The 27,922-nt window shown below is 43.6% G+C and overlaps 1 protein-coding gene across 2 annotated transcripts in view; it reads left to right on the top strand.

Moving 5' to 3' along the window:
- LOC137346099 (carnitine O-acetyltransferase-like) overlaps positions 1-14,939 on the top strand; it is a 64,218-nt gene extending 49,279 nt beyond the window's left edge. Inside the window, exons 11-15 of one of the 2 annotated variants that reach the window (XM_068009395.1) lie at positions 475-597; positions 2,812-2,947; positions 6,896-6,958; positions 8,437-8,574; positions 13,716-14,939. In XM_068009395.1, the coding sequence (XP_067865496.1) occupies positions 475-597; positions 2,812-2,947; positions 6,896-6,958; positions 8,437-8,574; positions 13,716-13,931 (676 nt within the window). In that variant the 3' untranslated portion in view covers positions 13,932-14,939. Of the gene's footprint in view, positions 1-474; positions 598-2,811; positions 2,948-6,895; positions 6,959-8,436; positions 8,575-11,698; positions 11,784-13,715 lie in introns of those variants that run through there. The other variant, XM_068009396.1, reaches the window with a different exon arrangement.
- Positions 14,940-27,922: the final 12,983 nt, after the last annotated feature.

Here is a 27,922-nt window from a genome sequence, read left to right as displayed (position 1 = left end):
CCCCATGTATAACAAATTGTATAAAGTTAATGAGACAGTGAAATTGCTCCTGACAATTTGAAAGCTGCTTTAAGGTCAGTATTTGCCGTTGTGCTTAACCTTGAACGGTTAATGGAAAACATAATGGATTTTCCCAGGTTTCTGTAATAAGCCCTTTAATTAATAGGCAGCTGCATTCCTGCAGATAATAATGTTTGGTTAATGGGGATGATTGGATAAAGGAGATGCTTTGCATGCTGCAGAAGTGTTTCTATGTAGAGTTTTGTATCTTAGCAAGTACAGAAGATCATGTTATAAACCAATTCTGCTGGCAAAGCATGGAAACCAAACAAGGATTTCTTCATGTACTGGTTGTGATGTAGGCCTGGATTTTAATGAGACCATCCTATTCTTAATCTGAGCATAGTTTTTCCTTAGTAAGTTCTTGTGGAATTGTAAATTACACACTCAGCTGAAACTGTATTTCTGTTACAGTTTAGTTAATGACTTGGATATCAGCTGCTTCACCTACAGGAACTTTGGCAAAGATTTCCCCAAACTACATGGCATGAGTCCAGATTCCTTTGTTCAAATGGCACTACAATTGGCCTATTTTAGGTACGTACTCAATGATGGAATGAAAGGGCTCAAACCATCACTCAGGCGATGTTGAATTGAACACTGTATAACTGGTGCGAGTCCAGCTATTGATTTGGTGTAGTCCATAATTAAATTTCATTGAAGGTTACTGGAGTTGTACTAACCCCCCTCAGTCTTGTCTTCTTACTGATGAATTGCACTTTGGATTGGATTCTTCAGAGATTCTGATTCCTGTTTAAATTTACATTTGTTTTAAATTTTTGTTCAACTTTTAAAGACTTTGTAACTAACATCTGTTTATAGAGGCAGGTAAAGAAGTAATGTTCACATTTAAATTCAGGAATTAGAGGCCTCTTGAAACTGAGAGCTGGGAATGCTGCACATATTAAATTAGTTAAAAAAAAAAGATTCCATCTTCCGAAGTTAAATGTAAACTGAAGTTGCTTGAGGTCAAATGATGACCCTGACTATGTACCAACCAGTTTAGCTCCTTTTAGCCAGAGTATTACAAAGTAGTTACAAAGTGTAGAAACAGGCCATTTTGCTCAACAGGCCCATGCTAATGTTCATGCTTCATATGAGCCTCCTCCAACCACTCTCCATCTAACTCTATTAACATATCCTTCTATTATTTTCTCTCTCAAGTACGTCTCTATCTTCTTGTAAATAAATCTTTACTATCCACCTCAACTACTCCCCTGTGCTAGCGAGTTCCACATTCTCACCACATTCTGGGTCGTAAAGAAGTTGCTCCTGAATTCACCATTGGATTTATTAGTGACTATCTTGTATTTATGGTTCCTAGTTCTGGTCTCCCTCACAAGTGGAAACATCTTTTCTAAGTCTACCCAATCAAACCTTTTCATCATCTGAAAGACCTCTGTCAGATCACCACTCAGCTTTCTCTCTTTCCCAGAGCAAGGAAACCCAGCCTGTTTAATCTTTTCACTTTTTTATTCTTCTCCCTTACCCAGTTGGACCATCAATTTTTCGATATTGTGTTGTGCTCTGGAGAAGACCTGGGTGTAATTTGGATCCTCACTGCCAGATTAGAGCATAGAGCAAATAGGGAGAAAAAATAATCTTCCTCAGTCTGTTAGTTTAATTTGCCTTTTAACTGACCCTTTCACATTCTGTGATGAGCGCAGCTGCTGTCTGACTCCGACAATCTGTTTCATAGTCTGCCCTGACATTTTCCGCTTCCCAAATATGTCCTTCCGTTGCTAGTTTGGAATGCTGGTGCTCAGATATACAACAAACATTATATCAGAGCTGTGATGTCCAGTTGAATAAGGGACATACCTGTGCCTTGAGCTGCTATTTCATTCCCATCCAGTTAACCTACATTTCCTTAACATGCCAACTATCTTGTCATTGCTAATGACACTTTCTGCACTTGGCTGCTTGCATGATAAGGCAGATTAACATCTCAGAACATTAGCACATGACACTCTGGAGCATGCCAAGGTTGTAGAGTGGTGGGGAAGTGCGGGCGTGCCTATCCAGCTGCAGCTGCTCTCAAAAGGCTGTACCTGTATTTTGTTTTTAAGCTAAGTAAGCCCATTTGGAGGCCCATTCATGCTGAGTGAGGCATGGTTCTACTTGGAGAAGATAGCCAGCAATTACTCATGGAATTTTTCCATTGGCTTCCTTTTGTTTCATTCAAAACAGCAAATGCCAGAAATGCTGAGTAGGTTTGACAGCATCTGTGGAGAGAGAAAAAGATTTAACATTTCAGGTTGAGGACTGTGCATCAGAACCTTGTTTAGCCTTGGGACTGAGCATCTGGAGTGTTCTGCCTGTAGTGTCTGAACATAATGGGACATCCCCCCCCCCCCCCCCCCACCAGCTTAAAACACTGGGGCTTCACGAGCCTCTGTGCACATGAAGTTATTCGGGGCCATGTTTACATGCACTGCACATGGAGTGTTGAAGTAGGCCTTCATGCCTGAGAACACAAAGCAGTTCTAACAGTTGGAAACCAAGGCTGCATTATTGGCTCCCATGTTTCTGTACTAGGACGTGTTCTGAAGTTTCATTTCAAAGTTGGATAAGTATTCTGTTTAGACAAAGTTGGATTTTATTATGAAGGTATAGATTGTAGTTTTTAACTTGCAGCAAAAATGTCAGTTTTGCTTTGAAGTGATCTAGTCTGAGTTTGTTTATACAATTGCTGGTTACTCAACCCTCCCCATTACTCTTATTGTTACTGCTCTTAACTGTCATTTTCAGAATGTACAAGGAGCTGTGTGCCACATGCGAAAGCGTTTCACTGAGAAACTTCCACCTAGGACGCACTGATGTAATCCGATCATCATCTACAGATTCCTTGCAGTTTGTGACAAGTATGGATGATCCAGAAAAGGAGGTACTTTGTCACTAGAAATTGTATAGAAATATGTTCCCCCCCCCCCTTCCCTTAAACTAAATTCTGAACCCCTTGAATAGCAGCAATAGAGATTTAATTTGAGCAATTGTAGTAAAATTAAATAATAATGGTCTTGAAATTTTGCAGGGCCATTACTGACAGTGAGTAAAAGAACAAAAGCAACTTGTATTTATATAGCACCTTTAACTTAATGAAACATCCTAAGGCACTTCATGGAATCATTATCAGGCAAAATGTGATGCCGAGCCACATAAGGGGGAGAGTAGCACAGTGGTTATGTAACTGAACTAGTAATCTAGAGGCCCAGACTTATATTCCTGAGACAGGAGTTCAAATCCCACCACGGCATCTGGAGAAATTTAATTTCAATTAATGACCGAATCTGAATCATTAATAGTGATTATGAAACTGCCGATTGTCCTGAAAACCCATCTGGTTCACTAATGTTCTGTGGGGGAGAAAATCTGCTGTCCTTACATGTGACTCCAGACCCACACTAATGTGGTTGGCTCTTAACTGCCCTCTGAAATGGCCCAGTTGTAGGTGGCTCACCACCACCTGCTCAGGGGCAGTTAGGGGTGGGTAATAAATGCTGGCCTTGCCAGTGATGCTCACATCCCAAGAACACATTTTTTAAAAAGCGGTATTTGGGCAGGTGACCAAAACACTTGGTAGGTTTTAAGGAGTGTCTTGAAGGAGGAAAGAGGTTTAGGGAGGGAATTCCAGAACTTAGAGCCTAGGTGACTGAAGGCATGGCCACGAATTGTGGAGCGATTAAAATTGGGGATGTTCAAGAGGCCAGAATTACAGAAGCACAGGGTTGTGGGGCTGGAGGATGTGACAGAGATGGGGAGGGGCAAGACCTTGGAGGGATTTGAAAACAAAGATGACAATTGTAAAATCGAGGCAGAGGGTCGAATGTGGGAGGCCAGACAGGAGTGCGTTGGAATAGTCAACTTCACAGATAACAAAGGCATGGATGAGGGTTTCACCAGCAGATGAGCTGAGACAGGGATGGTTTCCAAAATTCCATAGCAACAACATCAATGGCCATTTAAATTGTGTCTCCACCGATTTGCTGATGATGTTATGGTGGGAGAACTCCAGTGGAATTTTCAGACCAGCTTCTCTACTTGGTCTGTGTAGGCAGTGTATATTTGGCTATATATTGCTTCAGTCAGAGTTATACCATATTCTGTACTCAACTAAAAGTCAAGGAACAAAGCCGGGAAAAGATTTCCAATGAGTCTGACTTTGCTGATGGTATTGCTTTCGAGGATAGGACACAAATATAGAGGCAACGAAACCTATGATAGATGTCGTGTGCACAAATATCTGGCTGTTAGTAATGAAATCATGAAAAAAATACAACCCGCAGAGGAAAACAATAGCCAAAGTAGAGATTAGCTCAACGTTTATGCAGCCTTCTGGAAGCTTACAAACCTTTGGAAAATTAGCTCTGCCTCAACGTGTTCACAGCATCCTACCTCTCAATCTGACTCTATATCTGTCATGAGAGCCACAGTCCTTTACTCTATAAATAAATGTCTTTGCACTTTTAAAAATGAAAGGTTTCAATGATGAGAATGAGCAAACTTTTCCCATTATCAGCTCCTGGTGTTAACACCAACCATTGGCAGGTCAGGTATGACAAGGCCCAGTTTAGAGCAATGCTCCTCCAAATGATTTAGTCTCAATCATATTGCTGTAATAAGATCATAAGAACTAGGAGCAGGAGTAGGCCGTCCGGCCCCTCGAGCCTGCTGCGCCATTCAATAAGATCATGGCTGATCTTTTCGTGGACTCAGATCCACTTACCCGCGCTCCCACCGTATCCCTTAATTCCTTTATTGTTCAAAAAGATATCTACCTTAGCTTTAAAGACGTTTACTGAAGAAGCGTCAACTACTTCACTGGGCAAGGAATTCCATAGATTAACAACCCTCTGGGTGAAGAAGTTCCTTCTTAATTCAGTCCTAAATCTGCTCCCTCTAATCTTGAGGCTAATCCCTCTTGTCCTAGCTTCACCTGCCAGTGGAAACATCCTCTCTACTTGTATCTTATCTATTCCCTTCATTATTTTATATGTTTCTATAAGATCCCCCCTCATTCTTCTGAACTCCAATGAATATAATCCCAATCTACTCAGTCTCTCCTCATAAGCCAACCCCCTCAACTCCGGAATCAACCTAGTGAACCTCCTCTGCACCCTCTCCAGTGCCAGTATATCCTTTCTCAAGTAAGAAGTGTGAATTGTGACTTTTCCACAATAGCTATCCATCCAGTCAAATTGTTGGCCATTTTGTGCCCTAGGCTTGTAGTTCATTCGGAACTGGTTTAGGAATACCTGAACTTATTGTACATTGGGAGTACTAATCACTGGGAATCCTCTCTCACTGATCCCAGTGTTGATCCTGACTAGGATCCTCATTCACTGATCCCAGTGTTGATCCTGACTGGGATCTTCACTCACTGATCCCAGTGTTGATCCTGACTAGGATCCTCATTCACTGATCCCAGTGTTGATCCTGACTGGGATCCTCACTCACTGATCCCAGTGTTGATCCTGACTGGGATTCCCACTCACTGATCCCAGTGTTGATCCTGACTGAGATCCTCTCTCACTAATCCCAGTGTTGATCCTGACTGGGATTCTCACTCACTGATCCCAGTGTTGATCCTGACTGGGGATCCTCTCTCACTAATCCCAGTGTTGATCCTGACTGGGGATTCCCACTCACTGATCCCAGTGTTGATCCTGACTGGGGATCCTCACTCACTGATCCCAGTGTTGATCCTGACTGGGGATTCCCACTCACTAATCCCAGTGTTGATCCTGACTGGGATTCTCACTCACCATCCCAGTGTTGATCCTGACTGGGGATCCTCTCTCACTGATCCCAGGGTTGATCCTGACTGGGATCCTCACTCACTGATCCCAGTGTTGATCCTGACTGGGGATTCCCACTCACTGATCCCAGTGTTGATCCTGACTGGGGATCCTCTCTCACTGATCCCAGGGTTGATCCTGACTGGGATCCTCACTCACTGATCCCAGTGTTGATCCTGACTGGGGATCCTCTCTCACTGATCCCAGGGTTGATCTTGACTGGGGATCCTCTCTCACTGATCCCAGTGTTGATCCTGACTGGGGATTCCCACTCACTGATCCCATTGTTGATCCTGACTGGGGATTCCCACTCACTGATCCCAGTGTTGATCCTGACTGGGGATTCCCACTCACTGATCCCAGTGTTGATCCTGATTGGGGATTCCCACTCACTGATCCCAGTGTTGATCCTGACTGGGGATCCTCACTCACTGATCCCAGTGTTGATCCTGACTGGGATCCTCACTCGCTGATCCCAGTGTTGATCCTGACTGGGGATTCCCACTCACTGATCCCAGTGTTGATCCTGACTGGGGATTCCCACTCACTGATCCCAGTGTTGATCCTGACTGGGATTCCCACTCACTGATCCCAGTGTTGATCCTGACTGGGGATTCCCACTCACTGATCCCAGTGTTGATCCTGACTGGGGATTCCCACTCACTGATCCCAGTGTTGATCCTGACTGGGGATTCCCACTCACTGATCCCAGTGTTGATCCTGACTGGGATTCCCACTCACTGATCCCAGTGTTGATCCTGACTGGGGATTCCCACTCACTGATCCCAGTGTTGATCCTGACTGGAGGACCATACTCACTGATTGCAATGACACCAGCATTAAATAGTATCTTCAAGATACCAAGGGCCAACCAGGCAGAGACAAACTGATCACATGCAGTTTTACCATGTGAGGGAAATCACTCTAACATGTTACAAAGCAAATGATTGCAAACCAACCTTTTTCTGAATGCATTTTTGATATTGTGCAGTTCACCATGATTAACATTATATACTTTTCTCTTCCTTGAATAACAGTTGGGCCAGAAGATAGCAGCATTGAGGAAAGCTGTCGATTGCCATGGTGCTTACACAGACATGGTAAGAGGGAATCTGAATCCAAACTGTTCCATGAAATCTGTTGCATGCCAGTTCTGGTAGTGGTTTGGCTTTTTTTGTTGAGACTTTGTGATCCAATTTCCTGGGAGAGGGTAAGATCAATGGCCAATGTAATTCCAATTAACCTAATGGTCTGAAAGATTGTTTCTTCTATGAGCTTCTCGAGATAGAATTGAGTGAGAAAATGGTAGATGACATTTGTGAGAGGAGAAAGTCTCAGAATACAGAATATCACAAGCTATAGAAAAGAGAGCAGAATAAGACATTTCTGAAATGAGATGAATGATGAAGTACAAAAGGATTCTATGAATCTGAGGATGTAAATCAGTTAAGGGAATGTGTAAGTAGTGTTAAGGGCAAGGTAGTGGCCATGGCTTCATATTGAAGAAAGCAGAGGGAACTGCTGATAATTTTGACATTTTGGTATGTACGGTATTATAGCTGTTAATCCTTTTTCCCATTATTATTGGGATGTTGGTTAGTATTTCAATCTGTGCGTGGCCATGAGACTTTAGGTAAACCTTATTATATAAGAGAATGTTACAAGAGGGACTTGATCTATGTTGTTGGAATATAGGTTATTCTTCTTCTTCTTCGGCCTCCTTATCTCGAGAGACAATGGATAAGCGCCTGGAGGTGGTCAGTGGTTTGTGAAGCAGCGCCTGGAGTGGCTATAAAGGCCAATTCTGGAGTGAGAGGCTTTTCCACAGGTGCTGCAGAGAAATTTGTTTGTCGGGGCTGTTACACAGTTGGCTCTCCCCTTGCGCCTCTCTTTTTTCCTGCCAACTACTAAGTCTCTTCGACTCGCCACACTTTAGCCCCGCCTTTATGGCTGCCCACCAGCTCTGGCGGACGCTGGCAACTGACTCCCACGACTTGTGATCAATGTCACAGGATTTCATGTCGCGTTTGCAGACGTCTTTAAAGCGGAGACATGGACGGTCGGTGGGTCTGATACCAGTGGCGAGCTCGCTGTACAATGTGTCTTTGGGGATCCTGCCATCTTCCATGCGGCTCACATGGCCAAGCCATCTCAAGCGCCGCTGACTCAGTAGTGTGTATAAGCTGGGGATGTTGGCCACCTCGAGGACTCCTGTGTTGGAGATACGGTCCTGCCACCTGATGCCAAGTATTCTCCGGAGGCAGCGAAGATGGAATGAATTGAGACGTCGCTCTTGGCTGACATACGTTGTCCAGGCCTCGCTGTCAAAGAGCAAGGTACTGAGGACACAGGCCTGATACAATATAGGTTATGGTTGATGAAAATAGTAGTGTCTATGATGGTTTAACACACTTCATAGCTCAAGTATCGACTGTGCAATTAGGGACTATTATTAAACCTAGCATTATACAGATAACTGGATAGGATAATTGAAGCAGTAAGCGCTCATTAACTATCTGAGGAATTTGAACAGAATCTTTTACTTTCAAAGAACATACTTGTTCTATTTTACTCACAGGCACTTAAAGGAATGGCGATTGACAGGCACTTGCTGGGCCTGAAGCTGCAGGCTATTGAAGAAGGTCTGAGTGTGCCAGAGATCTTCATGGACACATCTTTTGCTGTGGCGACACACTGGAGGCTCTCAACAGGACAGGTATGTCTAAACTGGGAACAGGGAATAATGTCAGGGAATAATAATAATTACAGTATCTCCTGAATTGTCAATGGGATTACCACACAGCAGTCACACCCAGATATTCTTCACTGTCTCATTTCAAAGGCCCTCTGTCCAGTGCTTATTGTACAATTGCAGGTAGCATGCCCATGATTTTCTGAAATATGTAGCTGTGTGCAAGGTCCAGCCTGTGGTGTGGTGCCTTTGTTATGACCAGGTGCGAAAGGTGTCTAGGGGTCTGTTACTATCTTCACCTGGACTTATTGTAACAGGGTTTAATTTTAAACACACTGTGTTTTGAGCTCCCCCCTTTGTGAATCCTTGTTCACCGTTTTCCAATTATAAGACAAAGAAACCAATTCACACAGGCTTTCTCAAGTTGAAAGAAGATGAAATTTTATTAAAACTTAAAGCTTAAACTGTAATATGGTTCACGCCTACGGATATATGACACACCCACGCTAGCATGCACACGCGGTATACATATGCAAATAGGGACAGAAAAGATAAGGTGGAACAGTTTGAGGCACTGTCTTGTCACGGTGCTTTGAGCTCACTGTAGTCGTTTTGTAAGTAGTCCTGCTTTTCATTGGGGCCCAGTAGTCTTCTTAAAATCTTGTTCATGTAGGAAACCTTTCTCTCTTTGTGTTTCACATGTTTTCACAAGATTCAGTTCCATGGAAAGCAGATGGAAGCAGGCAGACAGGCGAGGACATGTTCTCAGTTCATCAGCACACGGTGTTCTGAGTTCAAAATCTGTTTGTCCAGTTTAAAACTTCCCGAGTTGGCCAGGAGGTGGTCACGTGACCGACTGGTTTGACCGGTCTCTTTCTGTGTATTGGGGGCAGGGACTGGCTTCCTTTGTTTCCACATTGTCTGGTACGATGAAAATGTCTTTCCAGTCAGGAACTTGCAATTTTTAAGTTTTAATGTTCATGAGGCAAAATAATGTGTACCTCTGTCTTGGGTGGGGGGTTTGCCTGACACTTGGAAAATTTACCCTTCTATATATTCAGACTTTCTGGAGCAATCTGACCCTATGATCATTTGAGGTTGTAGTTCTTAAGTTGGGTGTATATAATACTTCAGGAGAACATAACAGATTTCAAATGAAAAATAAATTGAAATGAACATGGGCTAAATATCTTTAGAGTTAAATGTTAAATGATAGCTCATCATTTAGCTTCTTATTAAACATTGAACTTTAATTTACTTTTAGTGTCATTTTTTGCACACTCCTAAAATCCAGAGACTGGATTTGAACACAAATGTGTTAAACAGTGCACTGAAAATAACACTGGGAAAATTAAGTCCCTGATTTAAGAGAGCACCCTATTCCTGAAAAGAGCAATCTATTTTTATTTGTTTCCTGTTACTTCATTACTTTTTGTGGGATGTTGCTGTGCACAGAATGCCTAAAACATTCAAAGCACTTTTATAGATGAAGTGCTTTGAGATGTCTGGTTGAAATGCATCATCCAATTAACTGTGTGATATCATATGGTTAAAATCACATGGTTTAAATGGGCTTTCTCTGTCCTCAAAGACAGAAGAATTACAGACATTTTTATTAAAGCCTTTACTAAAGTCTTTCGTAGATCTGCTTTGTTGTTCTCAGGGGAGGAGTGGGGGCAGTGACAGGAAGAATGAATTTATATAGCATCTTTCACATTCTCAGAATGTCTCAAAGCATTTCAGTCAAATAATTACGTTTGAAAGGCAGTCCCCGTAATCTAGAAGAAAAGGCAGCCAGATCTCTCAAACAGCAATTAAGGTGAATCCGTTGGTGGGGGTTGATGAGGATAAAATTTCACTAGAGAAGATAAGAAATAGGAGCAGGAGTAGGCAATTTGTCCCTTTTAAGCCTGCTCCACCATTCAATAAGACCATGGCTGATCTTCCTTTTCATCTTCACCTTCCCACAGTATCCCAATATCTGTTGATTTCCCCTAGTATTCAAAAATCTTATTACTCTGTCTTGAATATGACTCAATGACAGAGCATTCACAGCCTTCTGAGGGAGAGAATTCCAAAATTCACAACACTTTGTGTGAAGAAATTTCAGACAAAATTAACAGTCACATAGACGGATGTGAATTAATTAAGGAAAGCCAGCATGGATTGTGAAGGTAAAATTGTGTTCAACTAATTTGATTGAGTTTTTTGATAAAATGAGAGAGATAGTTGATGATGGTAATGCAGTTGATGTGGGATAGATGGACTTCCAAAAGCTCCTTGATAAAAGTGCCACATAACATGCTTGTCCACAACGTTGAAGCCCATGGAACAAAATGGACAGTGGCAGCATGTAGACAAAGTTGGCTGAATGACAGGAAATAGCAAGTATTGGTGAGCTGTTGTTTTCAGGCTGGAGGAAGGTAGATAGTTGAGTTCCCCAGGGGTCAGTATTGGGACCACTACTTTTCTTGATCTATATTAATGATCTGAACTTGGGTGTATAGGGCACAATTTCTATAAAAATTTGTAGATGACACAAAACTTGGCAGTATTGTGAACTGTGAGGAAGATAGTGCTAAACTTCAAGAGGACATAGTCTGGTGGAATGGGTGGACACATAGCAAATGAAATTTAATGCAGAGAATTGTGAAGTGATACATTTTTATAGGAAGAACATAGAAAGGCAGTATAAATTAAAGGGTACAATTCTGAAGGGATTCTAAAAGATATGTGCACAACTTATTAAAGGCAGGATGAGAAAGCAGTTAATAAGGCACATGGAATCCTGGGCTTTAAGACTAAAGGCTTAATGTACAAAAGCAAGGACGATATGGTTTAAGGCAGTTGCAAAAGAAAGAGAGGCAACATGAGGAAAAACTTTTTTTTTTACACACTGGTTAGGATCTGGAATGCACTGTCTGAGAGTGTGGTGGAGATAGGTTCAATTGTGGCTTTCAAAAGGGCATTGGACAATTATTTGGAGAAAAAAATTGTAGGACCATGGGTAAAAGGCAGGGGAGTGGAACTAGCTGAGTAGCTGGCACAGTCTTGACAGGCTGAATGGCCTCCTTCTGTGCTGTAACTATTCTATGATTCTAATTTTATATATTTCAGTATTATCACCTTTCATTCTTCTCAACTCTAGGGACTGTAGACCTCATCTATTCAATCTCTCCTCATAAGACAATCCCCTCATCCCTTCAATGCACTTCCTGTAAAGCAAGTATATCCTTTCATAGGTAAGGAGACCAAAACTATACACAATATTCCCTGTATAATATTAAGACTTCTTTACTCTTATATTTCAATCCCTTTGTAATAAAGGTTAACAACCTGCCGACCTGAAAATGACCCATTTATTCCTCCACTCTGTTTTCTATGCATTAACCAACCACAATCCACGCTCATATATTATCCCCATCTGATGTGCCTTAATTTTGTGTAATAACCTGTTGTATTGCATCTTATTGAATGCTTTTCGAAAATCTACGTACACTACATCCACTGGGTCCCCCTTATCCATCGTACTAGTTACATCCTCAATTTGGCATAAATCCATGTGAACTCTGCCTAATCATTTTATGATTTTCTAAGTGCCCTCTTACCACATCCTTAATAATAGATTCTAGCATTTTGCCTATTACTGATGTCAGACTAGCTGGCCTATAGTTCCCTGTGTTTTCTCTCTCCCTCCTTTCTCGAATAGTGGTACTGTGTTTGCTACCTTCCATACTGCTGGGACCAATTGAAAGTCTAGGGAATTCATTCACTATCTCTGTACCTGCTGTCCCACTCTTCAAATAATGCCATAGGATATTTTAGCTCCCCCTGAACAGGTAGGCAGAGACTCGATTTAACATCTCATCCAAAAGACAGCACCTTCAACAATGCAGCACTCCCTCAGTAATAACACTGAGGTAGACTTCCTATGGTACAGCATTGAAGTGTCAACCTAGATTTAGCACTCGAGTTTGGATGGGACCTGTGTGTTCAACCTTTTGACTCACAGGAGAGAGTTAAGGTCTGGGAGGGGAACTTGCAAAATCAGAGGAAAATGTACAGAATATGAGGGAAGATCATTTACAGATTACAGTCATCATGCAGAACCATGCTATCTGACAGAATAGTTGAAGTTAAAATTATCACTGAAATTAAACTTTACTGGACAAATGCTTAAAGAGATGAAAGGTCTCGGTACACGTGGAGCAATTGTTTTTTTTTTGTTGGATTTGGCTGTCAATAACCAGGAAATCCAGTCTAATCTTTATGTGTATTTCTAGGCACTAAATTAGGTTGGAATTGTTGGCCATGCACAATTGGAGGACAGCAGAGGTAGGAAAAGAGAGTCCTGCATTTATATAGCATCTATCACTTTGGTCAGAGATGCCTCAGCACATCCATGTCTCAACACAATTACTTTGAAAATGGCAGGCATTTTGTGCATAGCATGATCCCATGAACAAGAATGAGGTAAATGATGACTTCACCTATTTTTAGTGGTGTTGGTGGAATGTTGACCAGAGCATTGGGAGAACTAGTGAAAAAGAGCTGAGAGCTTGGTTTAACATCTCACCCTGACAGTGCAGCACCCACTCAGTACTGGACTGTCAGCCTAGACTATATTTGGTTCTGGGGTCAGAGCTTGGACTCATTATCTTCTGACTCTGAACGGAGCCCAGCTACGTTGCAGACGAAGGTACTGCCCCTCCCAGTCAACGCATGTTCCTAATTTGTATGCCTCTAACTTTCTGGTTCAATCAGAACTCAGTATTGGTATATTGAGCTGTGTAGTTTTATCCTTTTGGCATCTTGTGAACTCCAACTCAACCAGTGCATCTCACATTGATCACCCTTGAATCCTCCCACTGACTTACAAGCTTTGGATGGTCTGATTTACTGAAGCAACATCTATGATTAATCCTGGCAGCCTCTGTAGTCATTCAGGATCAGACACTTTGACCTAGGCTTCATCTCTTACTCATGGTAAGGAGTAAAGCTGTGAGGATGGCGTGGCAATAGAAATGTGTGGTTTTCATTTCCTGGGCTGAGAGTCCAAAATGGTGAGTCTGGTGGAGGTGGAGGTAAGTTCATGTACTGTGCATGTGTTAGTTGTTTTGATGCTAAAAGATTGGCCTTAATGTTGAATCTTTTCTCCTGTACAGGTGGCCGCCCGAGCAGACTGCGTGATGTGCTTTGGTCCCATGGTGCCAGATGGATATGGCGTCTGGTACAATCCCCTAGAAGACCATATCAATTTCTCGGTCTCTGCCTTCAACTGCTGTGAAGAGACTAATGCAGAATGGTTTTCAAAATCTCTGGAGACTGCTCTGTCAGACATGCAAAACTTAGTTTTAGAGACATCGAGGCAGACTGCATAGGGGAATTCGGCATAAGTCATCCTCCTGTGCGAGGAACACAATACAACCTTTATCGAGAAGTCACCTTGCAAACTGAACCAAATTGTTTGGTTGAGGCAGATGTCTGTTCAATCCAGATGTCCCAACCACTGAATTGTTAGTCGGTACTCACCATAATGTCTACTTGCAAGATGCTGGAGACTGTTTAAGACCAAAAATCTGCTATCAGTCCTTGTATTCAAAGGTCAAAGTGTAATGTTCTTCTTTTCAATGTGTCTGATGAAACCCAAGTTTCAGTCTGTCCCGTTAAAAAAAAAAAAATATGGTGTCTTCTGTTTACAAATGAGGTGTATTTGTGTGGATGCAAGAGATGGGCTTCATTTATTATTTCTGTTGGACTCCCTTGCGTAACATATTTGGTGACTGATGTCTTCTCTGGCACATTAACACGAGGGTACAGATTTCATTGTGTAGGTCAATATACACGTGCAATATAAGCCTGTTACAATTTTATGTTAAATGCAATGATTTGTCTTTTTGCTTTCTTTCAGCATCTCGTAACTGTCTCTCATGTTCACAGTCTAAAGATGTTAAGGTCTAACCAAGCATTGTACACTATATTATTGAGATCTTGCCACACACCGCTATCACCTTAGACCCTCTCATTTCACTTGCAGTAATGTTTCTGTGTTTTTGTGTATTGTGAATCCCTCTGTACAAGCATCTGGATTGTTACTGCCATTACTTTGGAGCTCAGCCAGCCACTGAAGTTCATCCTATGTTTGTGGGTTAAATTTGACATTCAATCCCAAAGAAGGTGATAGTCACCATCCCTTAAAATGGAATGTTTCAAATAGTTTTCTCAGTAACACTGTTTGACGTTTGAAGTATATTTTTTTCATGCGAATATTCAGACACATTGCTGTACTGCGGCATGTTGGTTCTTGCCAGTATTATGAACACTATTCTACCATTAACAAAAAGTAATGAGATGTAACAGCATTTTAAATAAATAGTTTCTTGCAACTATTTTTTCTCTTCCCCCATTTATTGTATATGTATCTAATTTTAATGATTTTGGTGTTTTTGAATGCTAATGTATAGAACAAAGAACAAAGAAAATTACAGCACAGGAACAGGCCCTTCGGCCCTCCAAGCCTGCGCCGATCCAGATCCTCTCTCTAAACATGTCGCCTATTTTCTAAGGTTCTGTATCTCTTTTCTTCCTGCCCATTCATGTATCTGTCTAGATACATCTTAAAAGACTCCATCGTGCCCGCATCTACCACCTCCGCTGGCAATGCGTTCCAGGTGCCCACCACCCTCTGCGTAAAGAACTTTCCACGCATATCCCCCCTAAACTTTTCCCCTTTCACTTTGAACTCGTGTCCTCTAGTAATTGAAACCCCCACTCTGGGAAAAAGCCTCTTGCTATCCACCCTGTCGATACCTCTCATGATTTTGTACACCTCAATCAGGTCCCCCCTCAACCTCCGTCTTTCTAATGAAAATAATCCTAATCTGCTCAACCTCTCTTCATAGCTAGCGCCCTCCATACCAGGCAACATCCTGGTGAACCTCCTCTGCACCCTCTCCAAAGCATCCACATCCTTTTGATAATGTGGCGACCAGAACTGTACGCAGTATTTCAAATGTGGCCGAACCAAAGTCCTATACAACTGTAACATGACCTGCCAACTCTTGTACTCAATGCCCCGTCCGATGAAGGAAAGCATGCCGTATGCCTTCTTGACCACTCTATTTACCTGCGTTGCCACCTTCAGGGAACAGTGGACCTGAACACCCAAATCTCTCTGGACATCAATTTTCCCCAGGACTTTTCCATTTACTGTATAATTGAGAATAATTGGGGAACTTGAGCTTGGCTTCCAGCATGAGATTGTAAGCTTGTTCCATCCTAACAAATACATTGAGGCTCAGGAGGAGATGGTTGGTGATGTCCATTCCTGTTGGTACATGAAGCAGTTTGCATGGTTGGAGCTTAATGAGGAGGAGGGGGGGGAGGGGCGGGGAACACCTTCATCTCCCTCTAGTTTGCAGTCGGTTCCTATTCTGTGATCGCATGAGGCTTTGTAGAATCATAGAAACCTATAGCATAGAAAGAGACCATTCAGCCCATCGTGTCTGCGCTGGTCTTTGAAAGAGCAATCGTGCTTAGTCCCACACCCTGCCCCTAACCCTGTAAATTCCTCATCTTCAAGTATTTATCCAACTCTTATTAATTAATGATTGCTAGGAATCAGCTTCTATCGCCTTTTCACACAATGTTCCAGATCCTGAGAGCCCTCCCCTCTGCATCTTTTGCCAATGATTTTAAATCTATGACCTCTAGTATTGACCATCTCATCAGAGGGAATCTTTTTTCTCTATCAAAACCTTTCATGATCTTGAAACTGTCTATTAGGTCACCTCGTAACATTCCAAGAACAGTCCGAACTTTCCAACCTCTTCTTACCCTTATAACACCCAGATAAACCTCCTCTGAACCCTTTCTAATCACCTTACATCTTCCCTGAAGTGTGGTGCCCAGAATTGTTCACAATACTCCAGCTGAGGCCAAATATTTAAATTTGCTGATACTAAAGACATTGCAAAGTATAATTGTAAACTTCTCTCGATGCACTGAAAGGTGCAGTTCTGACCTCGACAAACCATGAAAGGGACGTTTCAATCTGTAACCTGTGTTCATTTAGCTGACTCAGCTGGTCACAGCATTGAGGGCGTTACACCCGGTGCAGTGGTGAGGGCATCACAGCCGGTCACAGAGACTGGTCACAAAGAATGGGTGTCATAGCCGGTCACAGAGACTGGTCACAAAGACCGGAAGCTACAGCCTGTCACAGAGACTGGGCGTTACAGCCTGTCACAGAGATTGGTTACAGAGACTGGTCACAGAGACTGGGCGTTACAGTCAGTCACAGAGACTGGGCGTTACAGTCAGTCACAGAGACTGGGCGTTACAGTCAGTCACAGAGACTGGGCGTTACAGCCAGACACAGAGACTGGTCACAAAGACTGGGCGTTACAGCCGGTCACAGAGACTGGTCACAAAGACTGGGCGTTATAGCCAGTCACCAGACTTTCTCTTTCTCTTGATGGAACCGACGAGGGAGAAAGCTATCCTAGATCTAGTACTGTGTAATGAGACAGGAATAATTAATGACCTCATGGTTAGGGATCCTCTTGGAAGGAGTGATCACAGTATGGTTGAATTTAGAATACAGATGGAGAGTGTGAAGATAAAATCCAATACCAGGGTCCTGTGCTTGGTCCTTTAGAGGATGAGAAGGGGAATTTAGTTATGGGATATGACGAAATGGCCGAGGCATTGAACAGGTATTTTGTATCGGTCTTCTCAGTGGAGGACATTAATAACATGCCAGTAATTGACAAAGAGACGAACGTAGGTGAGGACCTGGGAACAATCATTATTACGGAAGAGGTAGTGTTGGGCAAGCTAATGGAGCTAAGGATTGATAAGTCTCCTGGCCCTGATGGAATGCATCCCAGGGTACTAAAAGAGATGGCGGGAGAAATAGCAGGTGCACTGACAGTAATTTTCCAAAATTCGCTGGACTCTGGGGTAGTCCCAGTTGATTGGAAAACAGCAGATGTGACGCCACTGTTTAAAAAGGGAGGTAGACAAAAGATGGGGAATTATAGACCGATTAGCTTAACCTCTGTAGTGGGGAAGATGCTTGAGTCTATTATCAAGGAAGAAATAGCAGGGCATCTCAATAGAAATTGTCCCATTGGGCAGACACAGCATGGGTTCATGAAGGGCAGGTCATGCTTGACAAATCTTCTGGAATTCTATGATGACATTACGAGCAAGGTGGACAATGGGGACCCAGTGGATGTGGTGTACCTAGATTTCCAAAAGGCCTTCGACGAGGTGCCGCACAAGAAGCTGCTGCATAAGATAAGGATGCATGGCGTCAGGGGTAAAGTATTAGCATGGATAGAGAATTGGTTGACTAACAGGAAGCAGAGAGTGGGGATAAAGGAGTGCTATTCTGGTTGGCAATCAGTCACTAGTGGTATGCCTCAGGGATCGGTGTTGGGACCGCAATTATTTACAATTTATATAGATGATTTGGAGTTGGGGACCACTTGTTGGGTGTCAAAGTTTGCAGATGACACTAAGATGAGTGGCAGAGCAAAGTGTGCAGATGACTGTGAAACTTTGCAGAGGAACATAGATACATTGAGTGAGTGGGCAAAGGTCTGGCAGATGGAATACAATGTTAATAAATGTGAAGTCATTCATTTTGGTAGGAGTAACAGGAAAAAGGATTATTACTTGAATGGTAAAAAGTTGCAGCATGCTGCTATGCAGAGGGACCTAGGTGTCCTTGTGCATGAATCGCAGAAGGATGGTCTGCAAGTAATTAGGAAGGCAATGGAATTTTGTCCTTCATTGCTAAAAGGATTGAGTTTAAAAGCAGAGAGGTTATGTTGCAGCTGTATCAGGTACCGGTGAGGCCGCACCTGGAGTACTGTGTGCAGTTTTGGTCTCCTTACTTGAGAAAGGATATACTGGCACTGGAGAGGGTGCAGAGGAGGTTCACTAGGTTGATTCCGGAGTTGAGGGGGTTGGTTTATGAGGAGAGACTAAGTAGATTGGGATTATATTCATTGGAGTTCAGAAGAATGAGGAGGGATCTTATAGAAACATATAAAATCATGAAGGGAATAGATAAGATACAAGTAGAGAGGATGTTTCCACTGGCAGGTGAAGCTAGAACAAGAGGGCATAGTCTCAAGATTAGAGGGAGCAGATTTAGGACTGAATTAAGAAGGAACTTCTTCACCCAGAGGGTTGTTAATCTATGGAATTCCTTGCCCAGTGAAGTAGTTGACGCTTCTTCAGTAAACGTCTTTAAAGCTAAGGTAGATATCGTTTTGAACAATAAAGGAATTGAGGGATACGGTGGGAGCGCGGGTAAGTGGATCTGAGTCCACGAAAAGATCAGCCATGATCTTATTGAATGGCGGAGCAGGCTCGAGGGGCCGGACGGCCTACTCCTGCTCCTAGTTCTTATGATCTTGATCACTTTCCAGTTCTCTGTTCTAAACAGTGACCTCACCCACTTTATACTGTAACTGTCTTCTCTCATTATCCTTGACTAAAAGAGCTAAAAAGTGCAGATGCTGGTAATCCGAAACTAAAACTGAGAATACTGGAAATTCGCAGCAGGTGAGGAAACATCTGTGGAGAAAGGGTCTTGTGGCCTTTGAACTGGAAAACATGATCGGAGAATACACTACACCTCTGGTGTTTATCCGACTGTTTTCCTTCCACCACATTCCGGGGTTACTGCAGCCTGCTCTGCTTTTCCAGTTTTTTTTTCATGGTTCCTTCCCCCTTCGCTATTCTGCTTTAACTATTCACTCACACTTTGAGTCCTGTGTCTCTCTTTTATTTTTTCCAATTTCTCTCTGTGCTTTCTTTTTAATCTCATGCTATTATCAGGTCTATCCTTTAATCATTTCCTCTTCTCCACCCAAACACTTTCTAGTTCATTCTTTTATGATTACAGAGTTTTCTGACTGGATAGAGAGGGGGAGGGGACACACTATGGTTAAACAAACAAGCACAATGGTGAAGAGGGATGATATGCCAGAAGGAGCATCAAATGAAGCCATATGTGTTAAACTGAGGAATAACAAAGGGGCATTTACACAGCTGGGAGTGCCCTATAGACCTTAAACAATCAGATGGAGATAGAAGAGCAAATATGTAGGCAGATTGCTGAGAACAAAAGAGCAGTAATAGTAGGGGATTTCAACAACCCTAACATTAACCGGATAAATTCATTATAAAAGGTATAAAGGACACAGAATTCCTAAAATTTATGCAGGAGAGCCTTTTTAGCCAATACGTGGCAAGCCCAATAAGAGAAGGGGCAGTTCTGAACTTAAGAAAGCAAGAAATAGCAGCAGGAGTAGGCCATTCAGCCCCTCAAGCCTGCTCTGCCATTCAATAAGATCGCAGCTGATCTAATTGTGGCCTTAACTCCCCTTTCCTTGAATCCCTTGTCAATCAAAAATCTGTCCAACTCAGCCTTGAATATATTCAATGACCCAGCCTCCACTGCTCGCATGCATGTCCACAGATCCCCGGAAGGTAGAAGGACAGGTAGATAAGGTGGTCAAGAAGACACACCGGATACTTTCCTTGATTGATCGAGGCCCAGAGTATAAAAGCAGGAAGGTAATGCTAGAACTGTATAAAACACAAGGTAGACCGCAGCTAGAGTACTGTGTACGGTTCTGGTCACTACATTACAGAAAAGATTTCAATAATGTTGCAAGGAATGAAGAATTTTGGCTATGAGGAAAGACTGGATAGGCTAAGTTTGTTTTCTTTGTAACAGAGAAGATTTAATGGGGGTGTATAAAATGATAAAGGGCCTAGATAGAGTGGATAGAAAGGTTTGCAGAAAGGTCAATAACTAAGGTGGGGGTGGGGGCATGGATTTAAAGTAATTGACAGAAGGATGAGAAGGGAGTTGAGGAGTATTTTGTTCACCCATAGAGTGGTGGGGTCTGGAACTCACTGCCTGACAGGGTGGTAGAGGCTGAAACACTTTTCGCATTAAAAAAATATGGATATTCAATTGAGGTGCTATAACCCACAGGGCTACGGACCAAGAGTTACAATCGGCATTAGCTCTTTTTCAGCTGTCACCAACATGATGGGCTGAAGGGTCTCCTTCTTCACAGTAAATCTTTCTATGTTTTTATGTGGTGATTTTTTTTTTCTTCTCCCACTACCCTCTCCCTTGTTCTGTTAAATAAATGCAATTTCAAGGGTATGAAGACAAGAGTTCACTAAAGTGGACTGGGAAAATAAGTTAAAAAGGTAAGGTCGTAGAGAAGCAGTGACAGACATTTAAAGGAGATATTTCATAACTCTCAAGAAAAATATATTCAATTGAGGAAGAAAGACTAACCAGGAAGATGCACCATCCACGGCTAACTAAAGGGTAGTATCAAATTGAAAGAAAAGCTGTTTACTGCTGTAAGGATTAGTGATAGGCCAGAAGATCAGGAAAAGTTTAGAAACCAGCAAAGGATGACTAAAAAAAGAGAGGGAGAAACGAGTATGAGAGAAAACTAGCAAGACAGTAAAAGCTTCTACAAGTATATAAAAAGGAAAAGAGTAGCTAAAGTTATTGTTGATCCCTTAGAAGGTGAAACTGGCGAATTAATAATGGGAAACAAGGAAATAGCAGAGACTTTGAACAAGTATTTTAGAGTTATAGAGTTATACAGCACAGAAACAGACCCTTCAGCCCTTCGTGTCTGTGCCGGCCATACAGCACCCAACTATTCTAATCCCATATTCCTGCATTTGGCCCATAGCCCTGTATGCTATGGCGTTTCAAGTGGTCATCTAAATACTTCTTAAATGTTGTGAGGGGTTCCTGTCTCTACCACATATTTTGTATCTGTCTTCACAGTAGAAGACACAAAAAGCATCCCAACAGTAGAAAATCAGGAGGCAAAAGGGAGGGAGGAACTTAAAACAATCACTATTACTAGAGAAAAAGTAATGGGAATACTAATGGCACTAAAGGTTGACAAGTCCCCTGGAACTGATGGCCTGCATCCGAGGGTCTTAAAGGAAGCTAGTTTAGAGATAGTGGATGCATTGGTTGTAAGACTCCAAAATTCCCTAGATTCTGGAAAGGTCCCAGCGGACTGGAAACCTCAAACATCACTGTTCAAGAAAGGAGGGGGACAGAAAGCAGGAAACGATAGGCCAGTTAGCCCAACGTCTGTCATTGGAAAAATTAATTATTAAGGAGGTAGTAGAAAATCACAATACAATTAGGCAGAGTCAACATGTTTTTGTGCAAGGGAAATCATGTTTGACAAATTGAATTAAGAGTTCTTTGAGGATGTAACAAGCAGGTTGGATAAAAGGGAACCAGTAGATGCACTGCATTTGATTTTCAAAGGCATTCTACAAGGTGCCACATAAAAGATTATATGGAAGATAAGAGTTCATGGTGTTGGGGGTAATATATTACATGGATAGAGGACTGGTTAACTAACAGGAAACAGAGAGTGTTGGGATAAAATGGGTAAACTTCAGGATGGCAAATTGTAACTCGTAGAGTATCACAGGGATCAGTGCTGAGGCCTCAACTATTTACAATCTATATTAATGACTTGGATGAAGGCATCAACGGTATTGTAGCCAAATTTGTCAACGATACAAAGATAGGTAGGAAAACAAGTTCTGAGGAGGATGCACAGAGTTTGCAGAGATATACATAGGTTGTGAGTGGGCAACAAATTTTGCAGATATAGTATAATGTGGGAAAATGTGAGGTTGTCCACTTTGGCAGGAAGAATAGAAAAGCAGATTATTCTTCAAATGGAGAGAGACTGCAGAATGCTGCAGTACAGCAGGACCTGGGTGTCCTTGTACTTGAATCACAAAATGTCAGCATACAGGTACAGCAAAGCACATGAAAGGTCTGCATTTATTGCAGGAAGATGGAGTATAAAGGTAGGGAAATCTTGCTACATCTGTACAGGGCATTGGTGAGACTGCAATGAGAATACTGTGTACAGTTTTGGTCTCCTTATTTAAAGGAAAATTATACTTGCATTGGAAGCAGTTCAGAGGAGGTTCACCAGGATGATTCCTGGGATGAAAGGGGTTTGTCTTATGAGGAAAGGTTGAGCAGGTTGGGCCTATACTCATTGGAGTTTGGAAGATTGAAAAGTATGAGATTCCAAGGGGGCTTGAGAGGGTAGAGCTGAGAGAATGTTTCCCTTCATGGGGGAAATCTAGAACTAGGGGGTACAGTTTCAAATTTAAGACAGAGATGAGGAGGAATTTCTTCTCTCAGATGATTGTTAGTGTTTGGAATTCTCTTCCCCAGAGAGCAGAGAAGGTTGGGTCATTGAATATATTCAAGGACAGATTTTTGATTGACTAGGAAGTCAAGGGTTATGGGAGGCAGTCAGGAAAGTGGACTTATGGCCACAATTGGATCAGCCATGATCTTATTGAATTGTGGAGCAGGCTCGAGGGGCCGAATGGCCTCCTCCTGCTCCTATTTCTTATGTTCTGATCCTTCTAATAAACTGTTGACCTGTTCATCTTCCAATTCTGATGAGTTATAGACCTGAAACATTCACATTTCCCTCAGATCCCTCCTGACTTGCTGAGCATTTTCACTGTTCTCTGATTTTACCCTCTACCCTTTCCATGCTCAGCATTTTTTTCCATTCCCCTTTTTAATGCATCTGGTTGCCTTATTGAGATATGCCTCACCCAGCACTTTTTCACCTCGGCAGCTTCTTAAACTACCTACTCGAAGATGATTAATTGCTGCTCTATGTTAACCAATGGAAAACCTGACTTTCTGTTTAATTCTATAAAATATCTTGCTCCTCTTTCAGTTTCCAGTTCTGATCATGAGCCAGGGAGTTCCAGGATTTGGACCCAGAGATGATGTAGGAATGGTGATATATCTCCAAGGCTGTGTGTGACTTGTGAGGGGGCGTCGTGGAGGTGGTGATATTCCTGTGTATCTGCTGCCCTTGTCCTTCAAGGTGGTGGAAGCCACGAGTTTGGGAAGTGCCACCGAAGATATCAAAACTAATCTGCGGAAACAATATTTCAGTGAGTGAGTGGTCAATCTACGAAACAGATTCCTGAGGAAGATGGTGTGGCTGTTGGTATTCATTCATTCAAATGAAAATTTACTTTAATGGACAATAAAATCAGGTAAAACCAACATTCCACCCAAACTGGTCAGCTTTCACTGGACGGGTTTAGTTAAAATTGCCCCCAGTCTATCAAATGGGGCCTCCATTTCCAATGAGGCTTGAGTTTTAAAAAATTAGCAGCCTGCCAATAACTACACAACGTAACACATTATAAAGTACCTGAGAATGACCAAAAGCAATTTTGTTTCCAGTGAAAGCAGTAGGTTTCAGTCGAACAGTTTTCCTGGTAACAAAATTACACTCTAGATTTTTAACCGATGGTCTCCCACAAAGGAGCCATATATTACACTTAATTGAAAAAAAAAAGCTTTGATGAACAAGATAACTTGAAGCTACAGATAAACCAATCAGGTACAGCAATCACAAAGAGACTGGCACAATCTAAATTAAAGGAGAGCACAGTTGGTTAAGTTTATAAGACCAAGTGAGACGACAGGAAGGTACTTGGGGAGTCAGAAGGTCATGAGTTCAAGTCCCACTCCAGAGACTTGAGCACAAAATCCAGGTTGTAACTCGAATGCAGTACTGATGGAATGCTACACTGCCAGAAATGCCGTCTTTCGTTTAAGACGTTAAGCCCAGGTTACATCTGCCCTCCCAGGTGATCTCACAGCACCATTTTGAAGAAGAGCATGGGAGTTCCGTCTGACGTTCTGAATAATGTTGATCTCTCAACCAACATCACTAAAAAAGACAATGGTCATTATCACATTGCTGTTTGTGGGCATCGCTGGCAAGGCCAGCATTTGTTGCCCATCCCAAATTGCCCTTGACCTGAGTGGCTTGCTAAGCCATTTCAGAGGGCAGTTAAGAGTCAACCACATTGTTGTGGATCTGGAGTCACATGTAGGCCAGACCAGGTAAGGACAGCAGATTTCCTTCCCTAAAGGACATTCGTGAACCAGATGGGTTTTTACAACAATCGATGATAGTTTCATGGCACCATTACTGAGACTAGCTTTCAGTTCCAGGTTTTTAATTAATTGAATTTAAATTCCACCAGCTGCCGAGGTGGGATTTGAACCCGTGTCCCCAAGGCATCAGCCCAGGCCTCTGGATTACAAGTCAAGTGTCATTACCACTACGCCACCGGCTCTCCTCCCTCCCTACCTCCCCGCCATGTTCCCCCCTCCCTGTTTCTCACCTCCCTACTTCCCCTCCCGCTCCCTGTTTCCCCCCTCCCTATCTGCCTCCCTTCCCTGTTTCCCTGTCCCTCCCTACCTCTCCTCCATTTCTGTCCCTGCCTACCTCCCCTCCCTGTTTCCCCCCACCTCCCCTCCCCTCCCTGTTTCCCCCTCCCACCCTACCACTCCTCCGTTTCCCCCTCTCCCTACCTCCCCTCCGTTTCCCCCTCCCCTCCTTCCCTCCCCCCCGTTTCCCCCTCCCCCTCCCCCCCTCCCCTTGCTGTTCTCCGCCTCCCTCCCTCCTTTCCATGTTCTCCCCCTCCCTCCCCTCCCCTCCCTGTTCCCTCCCCTCCTTTCCATGTTCTCCCCCTCAATCCCACCCCTCCCTGTTTCCTCCCTTCCTGTTTCCCCTTCCTCCCTCCCCTCCCTCCCTGTTCCCCCTCTCACTACCTCCCCCACCCTGTTCCCCCCTCCCTGTTACCCCCACCTGTTTCCCCCCACCTCCCCTGTTCCCCCGCCCTCCCTCCCGTTACCCCCTCCTCTCCCCCATTTCCCCCTTCTGCCATACCTCCCCTCCCCATTTCCCCCTACCTTCCCCTCCTCATTTCCCCCTACTTTTCACCCCTTCCCCTCCCCTCCGTTTCCTCTCCCCTTCCCCCTCCCCTTATCCTCCCCTCCCAGTTTCCCCCTACCCTTCCCTCCGTTTCCCCCGACCCCTCTTCCCTCCCCTCCCCTCCCACCCTACCCTTCCCTGTTTCCGCCTACCCTCCCCCACCCTCCCCTCCCCTCCCCTCCCCTGTTTTCTCCCTCTCCCATTTTCCCTCTCCTCTCCACTCCCGTTTTCCCCCTCTCCTGTTTCCCCCTTCCCACCCCATTCCCCCGCCCCCGTTCCCCTTACCCCTCTACCCTTCCCCCATCACCCCCTACCCTTCCCCCCTCACCCCCATGTTTCCCCTCCCCTGTTCCCCCTCCCCTCCCCCAACTCCCCCTCCCCTCCCCTCCCCGTTTCCCCCGTCCCCTTCTCTCCCCGTTTCCCCCCTCCCCTTCTCTCCCTGTTTCCCCTCCCCTCCTCCTCCTCCGCACTGTCTCTCTCACACAGTTGCAGTAAGTGGAGCGTTCTTTTAAAGTTCTTTGAAAAGAGATCACTGTCAATTTCACAGGTGACAGGTGCTTCCCAACAGACTTGAGGTTTCCCAGCCGGCTTTTTAAAAAAAAGTCAGAACCCACCAGTAAACGTGGAACCTTTTGGGAAATGGCTGTTCCCAATTTCAGCGGCTGTCACCTGTGAAAACTGACAGCGCAATAAGTTAAAGGGAATTTCCTCATCTCCAGTCCTGGTGATGATGAGGAACGGCCCCAGGATCAGTTTACATCTTCAGGCCAGAGGAAAATGTTTGATGAGCCAGTTCCTGGTCCGCAGGCCATATGTTGGATAATCCTGTTCTATACTCCTCACAGTTCACAATACTTTCAAGTTTTGTGTCATCCGCAAATTTTGAAATTGTGCCTATGCACCCATGTTTAGGTCATTAACATATACAGGCAATGACCATCTTCAACAAGAGAGAATCTAACCATCTCCCCTTGACATTCAATAGCATTACTATTGCTGAATCCCCCACTATTAACAACCTAGGGGCTACCATTGACCAGAAACTGAACTGCAGTCGCCATATAAATAATGTGGCTACAAGAGCAGGTCAGAGGCTAGGAATCCTGTGGCGAGTAACTCACCTCCTGACTCCCCAAAGCCTGTCCACCATCTACAAGGCACAAGTCAGAAGTGTGATGGAATACTCTCCACTTGCCTGGATGGGTGCAGCTCCAACAACACTCAAGAAGCTCGACACCATCCAGGACAAAGCAGCCCACTTGATTGGCACACCATCCACACATTCACTCCCTCCACCACTGACACACAGTGGCAGCAGTGTGTACCATCTACAAGGTGCACTGCAGCAAAGCACCAAGGTTCCTTAGACAGCACCTTCCAAACCCATGACCTCTATCACCTGGGAGAACAAGGGCAGCAAATTCATGGGAACGCCACCAAGTCACACACCATCCTGACTTGGAACTATATCGCCGTTCCTTCACTATCGCTGGGGCAAAATCCTGGAACTCCCTTCCTAACAGCATTATGGATGTACCCACCCCACATGGACTGCAGCGGTTCAAAAAAGGCAGCTCACCACCACCTTCACAAGGGCAATTAGGGATGGACAATAAATGCTGGCCTAGCCAGTGACGCCCACTTCCCATTAAGGAACGTAAAATAAATCAAGAAAAGCTGACCTCTGGGTCATTATATATCTATCGCCAGTCCAAAAAAAACCATTCACCACTTCTCTATTTCCTATCACCCAGCCAGTTCTCTATCTGTGCTGCCACTGTCCCTTTTACTCCATAGGCTCTATCTAACCTTGCTGCAATTATACATGGCCTTGGTAAGGCTACACCTGGAATATTGTGTGCAGTTTTGGTCTCTTTATCTGAGGAGGGATGTTCTTGCTATAGAGGGAGTGTAGCGAAGGTTTACCAGACTGATTCCTGGGATTGTGGGACTGACGTATGAGAAGAGATTGAGTCGGTTAGGATTATATTCACTGGAGTTCAGAAGAGTGAGGGAGGATCTCATAGAAACCTACAGTATTCTAACAGGACTTGACAGGGGAGATGCAGGAAGGATGTTCCCAATGGTGGGGGAGTCCAGAACCAGGGTTCATAGTTAAAAGGATACGGGGTAAATCTTTCAGGACTGAGGTGAGGAGAAATTTCTTCACCCAGAGAGTGGTGAGCCTGTGGAATTCACTACCACAGAAAGCAGTTGAGGCCAAAACATTGTATGTTTTCAAGAAGGAGTTAGATATAGCTCTTGGGTCTAAAGGGATCAAAGGATATGAGGTGAAAACAGGAACAGGTTACTGAGTTGGATGATCAGCCATGATCATAATGAATGGCGGAGCAGGCTCGAATGGCCTACTCCTGCTCCTATTTTCTATGTTGGCCAGCCTGTTATTGCTGCTTTGCACCGACTCGGTACTTGAGCAAAGGGCGGTTTTTTTCAGTTTTATAACTGCTTGTACTTCCTGTAATTGATGATTTGCG

This window comes from Heterodontus francisci, chromosome 29 (assembly GCF_036365525.1).
Source record: "Heterodontus francisci isolate sHetFra1 chromosome 29, sHetFra1.hap1, whole genome shotgun sequence".
NCBI lineage: Eukaryota > Metazoa > Chordata > Chondrichthyes > Heterodontiformes > Heterodontidae > Heterodontus > Heterodontus francisci.
The sequence above is the reverse complement of the archived record's forward strand: the minus strand, read 5'-3'. Positions and strand labels throughout refer to the sequence as shown.